This window comes from Diaporthe citri (assembly GCF_014595645.1).
Source record: "Diaporthe citri strain NFHF-8-4 chromosome Unknown scaffold_1, whole genome shotgun sequence".
NCBI classification, from domain to species: Eukaryota; Fungi; Ascomycota; class Sordariomycetes; order Diaporthales; family Diaporthaceae; genus Diaporthe; species Diaporthe citri.
This window is the reverse complement of record NW_025064846.1, coordinates 10,433,300-10,443,212: the sequence shown is the minus strand read 5'-3', so window position 1 is coordinate 10,443,212 and position 9,913 is coordinate 10,433,300. Positions and strand designations below refer to the sequence as shown.

The 9,913-nt window shown below is 48.2% G+C and overlaps 2 protein-coding genes and 1 non-coding gene across 3 annotated transcripts; all 3 read left to right on the top strand.

The window, feature by feature from the left end:
• Nucleotides 1-1,402: 1,402 nt before the first annotated feature.
• On the top strand, nucleotides 1,403-1,473 carry INS49_002719. Its single transcript has one exon. It is a non-coding gene; the product is annotated as a tRNA-Gly (tRNA).
• A 2,028-nt stretch (nucleotides 1,474-3,501) lies between these two features.
• Nucleotides 3,502-4,053, top strand: INS49_002718 (uncharacterized protein; the record flags this gene model as incomplete). The annotated part of the gene is made up of 2 exons (XM_043163523.1): nucleotides 3,502-3,811; nucleotides 4,046-4,053. 2 exons carry the CDS (start codon nucleotides 3,502-3,504, stop codon nucleotides 4,051-4,053), a joined length of 318 nt encoding a protein of 105 aa, XP_043032029.1.
• Nucleotides 4,054-8,321: 4,268 nt separating this feature from the next.
• On the top strand, nucleotides 8,322-9,572 carry INS49_002717 (uncharacterized protein; the record flags this gene model as incomplete). The annotated part of the gene is made up of 1 exon (XM_043163522.1): nucleotides 8,322-9,572. The coding sequence occupies one exon, from the start codon at nucleotides 8,322-8,324 to the stop codon at nucleotides 9,570-9,572; it is 1,251 nt and encodes a 416-aa protein (XP_043032028.1).
• Nucleotides 9,573-9,913: the final 341 nt, after the last annotated feature.

Here is a 9,913-nt window from a genome sequence, read left to right as displayed (position 1 = left end):
TAAATTAATTTAAATTACTTTATAATATAATAATTAAATATTAAATTAATTTAACTTAATAATAAAAAATAAATAATTATTATTAAATATATTAATATAAATAAATTATAAATTTTATTATTTATAATTATTTAAAGTATTTATTACTTTATTAATTAAGTAATAAAGTTAAGTTTTATAAATAATTAAATTATTAAGCTTATTCTTAATAAATAAATAAATAAATAAATAAATAAATAAATAAATAAATAAATAAATAAAAATAATAAATATAAATAATTAAATAATAATTAAATAATTAAATAATTAAATAATTAAATAATTAAATAATTAAATAATTAAATAATTAAATAATTAAATAATTAAATAATTAAATAATTAAATAATTAAATAATTAAATAATTAAATAATTAAATAATTAAATAATTAAATAATTAAATAATTAAATAATTAAATAATTAATTAAATAATAAAAATAATTAAATAATTAAATAATTAAATAATTAAATAATTAAATAATAAATTATAAATATATTATATATTTATATATTTAATTAATTTATATTATTTTATTTTAACCTTATTTATTATTTTATTTTAAAGTTTATTTCTTTTATTTATTTCTTATAAATAATATCCTTTTTATTAATATATTATTATATATATCTTTAATTTTCTTTTTATTTCTTTTTAAATCTTTTTATTTCTTTTTCTTTCTTTTTATATAAATATATATATAAAATATATATAATATATAAATATAAATATAAGCTATATATATATATATAAATATAAATATAAATATAATTATAACTTTAATTATAATATAAATATACCCTTTATTTTTATAAATGCAAATCTTTATTTTTAATATTTAAGCTTTAAGTTTCTTTTAATAATTTTTCTTACTTAATAATATTACTTTACTTATGTTATGGGCTGGCCTTAAAGGGGCTGCAGGCTGGCTAGCGCCTTCTTCCATAAGCTGCAAAGCAGCAACCTTTTAACTAAGCCAAAAGGTACGTAATAATCCAAGCTCCCTTGGATTACCTAGCCAGCCACTATAAGGCTTGGGCTTCCAGCCCAAGCCCATTACAACTTAATTAATTAATATTTAAGCTTTAAGTTCCCTTTAATAATATATATATATTAATTTTTCTATTTATAAATTATTTTAAATAAATAACATAAGCAGGATCTTAATTAATTAGCTTTTAAGTTTCGCAAACTCCCATTTACTGTGCATTATCGCGCCGAGGTACTTAAAGATGGGACCCAGAAAGTGCAGGTACCTTCGCCCAGGCCGCCCGCACGAGCCACCCGTGGGTAGATCCTTAGCAGCATTTGCAGGCAGCAATATAATATCATAGAAACAATACATTACCACAACCACCTGGAAACGGCGCCAGTGGTTTAGCGGTAAAATCCATCGTTGCCATCGATGGGCCCCCGGTTCGACTCCGGGCTGGCGCATAGCTTTTGCTCTTCTGTGGTTCATGGGCGGATCGCTGTGGATCTTCTCTTTTTGGATGGCTGCGAGCCTGGCGGGGCTGACTCGCTCATCTTGGATCCACCCTACTGCCTTCTGGGACTGCGCTGGAGGACTGTATAAAGGTAAACTTGTTAGGTTCCATATGGGGTTGGGTTTGAGGAATTCCTTGTCTAAAGATTATGCTGGAAAGTCAGTGCGATCTCGTAAGCTTGTTGCTATCCCACGCCCTCTTGCTTCCTGTGCGGTCGACAGCATGGGGACTTACTGTAGTAGAACACCACGATTCTGCCGAGTTGTAGAGTGAGGTGATATAGTAAGCGTTTGGGGATATTTAGGAAGCTCAATCGTCCTAACCTTATTACCTCATTGTCCCGGGCTGAATCGTTGCGCTCAGCTTTGCCAATGGGCGATCTTCGTGTGATAACGATCAATGATCATCAGTGTACAATTCATTGTCTTTTCGTCATTTGCTATCTTGGTAGGGCCTGGCTCAATATCTTCTCAATTTGATTGTCTCTCCCCTTTGACCTTGACGCATCCTGATCTGGCGAACATACTTGTTGGTTCAACATTCCAAGCTCGGCGGCTGGCGCGGTCTTTTAAGATATACCGTCTTCACTGTCTCTCGCACTCCTAAGCTGAACATTCTAAGGGACTACAGATCTACAGGACACCCTGCCATCGTGTAGTTGGAAGCGCCTATCTTTACAAATCTCTGTGTAGAGTTGTTGTGCCCGGACCTTTTAGACTAGGGTGGTTCCGATGGCCACGATCTAATACATCTCAGCCATCCCCTACGGTTGTTAGGAGGGAAAGTCGACTACGTAGATTCCAGGTTGTGGCACCAAGTACACCATCAGTTGTTGGCATTCCGCAATGATTGGGAGAGAGATGTGGTTAAACCTTGCAATTGAAAATGGGATGCAGGCTGTTGAAGACGATACACTGGCCCGACGAAACAATTCATGAACAGCGAATGGTGGCTCAGGCGGGAAGTGTTGGCAACAAAACAAGGAAACAACGTCAGTTCAACAAATGTCTTCTACATGTACTCTTGGGAAATACGTACCACTCACGATACTCTTTGGCCACAGTGCGCGGTTAGAACCCGCCACAACCGGAGATATCTGAAATAATTGACGGGCAACAAGTTGGCAGAAGGTCACACACCGGAGTGGATCTCCGCAACCACCAACTTGCCTTCAAATCCTTGCAGTTGTCAGCTAGCTGTAAGGTACTCCAAATCTCGTTTCGAATTACCCCACGTCCATCCACTACCAAGCAAACACGCGATGGTTCTCTTTGCCTCACGTGCTTCATTATTTTCAAGGCCTGAATGGTTCAACATATGCCCATGGCTGAATTTGGAGTGACTCAGCCGAGCGACTTTTGTTCAGCCATGGCATAAGTGACTGCATGAAGACAAGCCGTTGTGTTCATATTTCCTCCATGTGTTCGTGTAGTCCGCTGGGCTGCCAACGGGGAAGCAAAGCCTCCATTCCGGGTGGAGTCGCAAGAAGTCATAGCCGGATCTCCACCTCAGCAACACCAACAGTCTCCGGGTGTGGAGCCCCGCGGTATAGTGCGATGCCTGGTCTTTCTGTCCTTGTCTCTTGGACGCACGACGGATGCTCTAGCCAACAACAGCGATGGGGGTGCGGGACACATCCATCTGATCCAGGTAAGTGGTTGGCTGCTCTCCACGCGAGCCTGGAGAACGAGCACCGTTTCCACTTCCAAAGTGGATGAGCAAAGTGCGGCTCTTGGGTCACGATGGGCCCGTACGAATTTGTGCTATCCACTCGAAATCCTTCGGCTTAATCAGAGGCAAGTGCAAATCACAAAATTCCATTTACATGTCAGTGGGCAAACCTGGTGTGCGGAGAATTTCACGAGTGCAACCGTTGTGTCTGGGTTTACATACAACAATGCAAAGAGGAAATTGCTGCGCAGTAATCTCTCGTTCGCACTTTCATTCCGAGAACGGCGCACAAGTTCTCGAGCACGCCATGTCAACGTACAGCCAGCTTGTAGAGCACATGCTCGCACAGTATTGCCCAGTGCGTGTTCCAGCCTCTGCCAGCCCTCATCACCGAGCACGGAACCCCGCGCGGCGGAACGTCCTCGGCCTGGACAGACCCACCGACAACGCAATGCTGTGGCTCGCGACGCTGGTTGTCAAGGGGGCTGACCAGGATATGTTCGGGCGGGCCAAGATGTCGGCGTGGGTGGATAGCATCAGCGACTCCGTGAAGTCCGTAGGGTCCGATATCGAGTGGCAGCGTCTTGACAGTGGTGAACACTCGCAGGATCCGCTGGGTAGTTGCGGCCGGGGGGGTGTTATCTCGAGCTCGCCTCGAGTTATATAGATAGATGCCGCAGTGACGGAGCTCGCCAGCGATCGATACCCAATTCTACCGTATGACATTTTCGCTTGGTATTTTTAGCCCTATTTGATTTCGGAGACGGTGTCATAATAGATGTGCGGTAATTCATTGCTGAATCTGCATATGCTCAAGAACGATGTCTTCAGCCAGGGCTGACAAGGAGGAGGTTGTTAAGATCGGTCACCAACCGGCTCCCTCTTACTTACCGGAACATTTTACATACATTTCAGATTCCCCTCTTTCCCCCCGACCACGGAGCGCGATCAAATATCTTCGGAGGGGAGTGAAGCCATTCCAATGGCTGCTTACCTGTTCAAAAGGAAATTTCCCTGTCAAGCAGTCTGATTCTACGGAGGCTTCCCCCATCCCCGTTCAGGGCGCACAATTCACGGGATTATTGGCAGGTTTTCAACCCGTAGCCCTAATATTTCGAACAATCAGGACGCTCGTCTATTTTGACCACGACGCATCTCGCACTCGCTTGTTTTCCCATTTCCCATTAAACCCGGAACAGTATTACCGTGTTATCACATGCACCGGCAATAACTCACGCAGGGCTCGTCAGACCCTTGCATCGACGCGCCGGGATCATGGGTTGATCAGCGCGTCCCTCGGCGACGGCACAGCTTGCCATCACGACTTGAAGGATCACGGCCACAACCCGTGGTCCCTGCAAGCCTTGCGATCTCGCTGGCCTTATTCGAGGGAGCCGCATAACGTCCCCACGTATCACCTTGCATAGGCGGATAGGGTCGAGTCGGGGGCGGAGCGAGCACTCACCCGCTGTGTTGGCTGGCTGGCTGGTCGTCGGCTGCCGCGCCTGGCGGGTAACCTCACCACATCATCGAATCTCGACAGGGGCGAGGGGACTTCTGGGGGTATTCCTGGGAATTGCATGCATCACATCCACATCATGTGAGCTGGGCACGGTCGTGTTGATCCTGGGCGAGTCGGCTGGTCTTTTGTGCTGACTTCCCTTTAACCAGTTCCAAGTCGCATGATTAAGGCAGACATTTTGATCGTATTTATGAGGCTGCAGTGTACAATACCACCAGGGAACAAAACTGAGGATACAACTGGTTTAAACTCAACAAACGGGCGTCGCATTGGACAGTACTCAGTTCTCAACTCCGGGTGGTGTGGTGAGACGCTCCACACATGCATGACTGCAGCTTTTGGTTGCCTTCGGGACTTCGGTCATGCGGGCCATGCATCGAAGACCACGACTCCTCTTTCCTCCACGATGACCTGCCTCCAAAGTTGGAGGGTCGGCACAGAACAGGGAGACTTCGGCCGGGTGACGTTTCTCTCGTGGGTTTCGAATCCTCGTTGGAAGCGAGTACTTTGCGGTCGACGTTGGCGATGGTGACATGCAAGAAGACCCTAGACCCCACCTGGCCAGTCCGGATGGCCTCCGCGGATGGGTCTCTCTGTTGCTGTGGGCCCTCGACCCACCCGCGATGGAGACCTCTACACTTGGTTTGAGCAAACTACAGCTCCCCAGGATCCCATATGTTTCCCTGCAAATGCATACAGCCCTTACCTTTTTCGGAGGAGGTAACTTAGCCATATACTTTGGCTGTGAAAAGTACAGATCTTCGATAATTCTGGAGAAACCCACTGTTCCTCAACATGTTCTTCCAGTAAGAAATCTTGGTCAGAAAGACTTGGCCACAAACGGGCCAATCATGAACTGCGTGACAGGGAAACATTTGGGATCCTTACACGCTGTACTGCGAGGAAACCCGCCGAGTTCTTCAAGCGCCATGGCGTGGCCGGCCAGGGTCCAACTACTCCACGTCGTGTCAGCCTTGATCTGGCGCCAGTTGGTGATGAGCCGATGGCGACCTGCACCACACCTCGCCCGCAAGTCCATGATCAAGCCACGCCGCCGTGGGCACAGAGCAGCCCGCCACGTACACTGTGTGCGCCCTTTCTCTGTGTGGCCAGGAATGGATTCAGTCACATCCGCTTGCACAGACTCAGTAAGGGCCGTCCCGACAGTCTGGTAAATCCCATTTTATTGCGTCAACCCTGGCCGGGTTGGTGCGTTGGGAGACGCAGAGTCAGCGTCGATCCCACCCCCTTCTTCCACCTTTCTTGCTCTGTCTGCCTGGGCTGCTCGATCATTCCGACTTGCCGATCAATCTCCCAGCCCGACCTGCCCGAGAAATGGCGGAAAGATCTCCCGCTTGTCTGAGGCCTGCACAAGTAGTTGCGAGCCCTTGGTCTTGCAACCTTCCTCATACCGATACTGCACCAGAATGCTCTCATTTCCTTCCTTGCTTGTCTCGGTCTTGCGAATTGATGTAGATTTCTCTTTCGATCATCTCAGTGGCTGTAAAAGGGCGCCTCCAATTTCACGGACGAAAATATGATGCTCACCCAACATATTTTCGGCTCTGGACCATTCAGCCCTTTTTAGAATTTGAGGATCATGCTCCAGTGGAATCTGGGTATCTGCTCATATTGCAGCTCGAGATATCCGGAAAGATTGTGGGATGAACAAACTGGGGCCAGTAACATCTGCTATACCCTCGGCCATCTGCTCGATTGCGCGATGACAGAGATATTTACCTGGAGACTTTCTTCCGTGCCCTGGACACTGATCTTTGCCTAAGACACCACGAGTATGAATCCTTCAGGGGTTGCAAGATCGAGTGGGGACTCCCACGTTCCAAGCCCAGGTTCGAGTGGGATGCACCGTGCTTCGACTCATTCGATACTGCGAAGTACTTTTGTGTGGGTGTAGGCATCCGAGAATCTTGACCAGCCCACGCCCCGTAGCCCAGCCCTGGAAGATCACGCAGCCTGCTTCCAAAGGGCCACATTTTCGACATCCTGCAGCACAGTGTCTGGTTAAGGTGCATCATGCAGCCTACACCTGCAGCCAGGTGCAGACAGGGTAACAGTTTCCACCAGGCAGGACAAACCAACAGGGGCTTCAACATGTATTGCAGCTTTCTCGTTAATATGCATGCTCTCAGAATCTCGGCCCTGTGAGTCCAGAAACGACCGGTCCCCTCATTGTCCCCTCCAATGGCGCTTGAAGGCCTGTCCCGGCTCTCTGGGAACGATATCGACAGGTCTTGTGGCGCTTCAAACTGTGTTCTTTATTGGTAATCCGCTACCAACAGACAACTGCTTTACGCAGTAGGTAAGGTGTGAAGAAGCTGCGGGGCGCAGGGCCATGGCTCCCATCTCCCCCCTTTTCCTTCGCCCTGCAACACTGCTTCACTCAGCGGGGGTGGATCAACTCTGAGCGGCTTTGCCCAGATGACTGCCTAGATAAGTTGAAGACGACCGAGTACATCAGTCTATTGTTCTTCACAGTTCTCGCCCCGCTGCGTTGATTTGCCTCCCCTTTCTCTCAGTGATCAGCCGCTCTGTCGCCGAGGAAGGACCCACAAGACCAGTCCATCTTCAAAGATATCCTGCCCGAGAACATCACTCCTGGATCTTGGTCCATCCTATTGAGAGTTCACTTTTATTGGTTTCCCGAAAGAAGTGTGCCAATGGACCGAACATCGAGAAACCTATCGTTTACTCCTGGTCTTTCATCCGAGAGCGACCTCTGCGAGCTATCAGCGCGAAATATGGCTACTACCTCTGTCCAACCTCATCAGACGCACCCTCCATACCATTCAATGTCTTGTACGAGCCCACCGTCCATCTCATCCGCTCGATATCTGCCTCCGATTCAGAAGCCACAGGCACCCAGCACTTACCCGGCGTATTCCATCAAAGCCGACAGGATCTTGCCCCGGGACTTCTCAAGAGACATGGTCGACTTTCCTGTCGCCCCCTGTGGAGACCAGTATCCACAATCTCAACACTCACAGTGGCTCGACCAGCCACATGCGCGCAACGACTTTACGCGGATGACCCCAAGTTTACCCAGGTCTGGTCCCCAGGTTGGCGAGTATCCACTACCAATCCGTTCACAAGAGCCCGAGTTCAAGCGATGTAGGCTTGGATCAGAGACCTGGCCTACATCGCTTGAAGTAGGGGCTTGGGAAATCGACGCCTTGGCTGTTGCGAGGTCCAAAAATGCATCTAGGCAGGCTTCAAGTCAACAAGGCTCCTTGACAGACGGGCCAGCATATTCTTGGGCCCCTCCAGGAATGCCCACGACAGAATCTCCTGCCCCTGATTTAAAGTTGGATCACTCGCGCAAGACTGGTACCTGGCAGCAACATGTTTCATCTTACCCAAGTCCTCCCCACTTTCTGGATGACAATAGCAGACAGCTCAGCTACGCAGGTGTATCTCAGCGGAGACCTTCGTCTCTATTCTCTGGCAGCACACTCAACGGAAGCCCAGAAGCAAGCCGGGGTACTGTAGCTTCCAGCAGCCACGGCTCCCCTCCTCCTAGCCCAACCATTGCCTCTACCACTTCAGGCTTTGACAGTCGCCCAGGCTCGGCAGTCCCAGGCGACTCGATGCCGACATTTGAGGAAATCTACGACGTCCCACAGGTTAACCTGGCACCGCGAGAGACGGAGAGGAAGTCAATTCTCGAAAGATTTCCCCCGGAGATATTCATGCGGATCATGCTTCACTGTGACTGGAAGCAACAAATCCTGCTCAGGCGTTGCAACTCCAACATGTATGACATGGTCAAGCTTGATGCAATCCCCTGGGAAACAAAGACGGCCATCTTGCTACATGAAGAGAATTACAACCCCAAGAACTTCTCCAAGAAAGTTTCAAGAGGCCAGGATGGCACTGGTCCAGGCGGCCAAGACTCAGATTCTGTGTCCTCTTCGGATGACGAAGGACCGGCGTCTCTGAGCAAGGCCATCAAGGGGAGGAGGAACCAACGAAGGGATGCATCCAAATCAAAGCAACGAGCAAAGGACAAGTCCCGCCAAGACAACATCGACAAATTTGCATGTTACTCGTGTTTCAAGATACTCCCGGCGTATTACTTCGAGGGGAAGCATCTAGAAAACAACACCAACCGGACGGCCAAAGGCCAGAAGAAGCGCGGGCACAACGCCCAGTCAGACAAGAAAGTCGACACGCGCGTGGAATACGTGCAGGTCATCTCAGTCAACCCTAGCCGGCCCCCGGAGTGGCTTGTCAAGGACAGGGCGAAGGTCAGGGCGACAGACGTCGAGTCGTACGTGACGGAGTACATGAAGAAGGGGGTGAACTGCGACGACCTGCGCCTTTACTACAAGGACATTTCTTCAGGCACGCATTGCATCGCCCCGATCAGGGGAGTCAACCCATTCTTCACGGCCTCCTCCTCTGCAACGCCCCCGCGATGCGAGACGTATCGCCCTGTCTATCAGGTCGAGGCCGGCAACACCGCCGGGGCAGGCGTGGACAGCAGTGCCTACACATACGAGATCTGCATCCCGGAGAACTCTTTAAGAGATGAGGGCCTAGTGGGACGACCACACATCAGACCATCCACCAGGATCTGCCAACCGCAGCAGCAGACCACGTCCGTGGCTTCGGTGGCGGGTCCTGCAGCTCCGGCGCCACAGTTGAAGGAGATCATTGCTCTTCGGCGTTTCTGTATCCTTTGTGGTGCAAAATACGGGGCCTACAGGAGAGAGTGCAACCGCAAGATCATCAGTAAGGTCACTGAGGAAGGGTGGTGGGTCTGCGCTTGCCCCAAGGTCAGGCAGGCAGGTATTGGCAGGAACTGTCCGGACTGCGGTAAGAGTGTGATTTACTAGAAGGAAACCAGGAGTTACTTTGTATCTATCTCATGCGAGGGAGGCTATTTGATTTTGTGAAGCGTTCTTGGGCGGACATTTGACTTCTCCATTTGCTAGGGGCGAGTTGTACACAGGATTTCAAGTGGTTTTGGCGCCATGTATCGCTCCTCGTGAAGCGAGCTTTGCTAGGGTTTAGCTATCTATTCACACAATCTTCGCCAGATTGCGATTTTCTGCCGTCTGTCCCAGAAGTACCTGGACTCAACAGCGGCTGTTCCTCGGACTCGAGAGGCGGCCCAATGACACTCGTGGTTAGCTTACCAACAAAATGACACAAGCATTCGCCACCAACGGCGGAA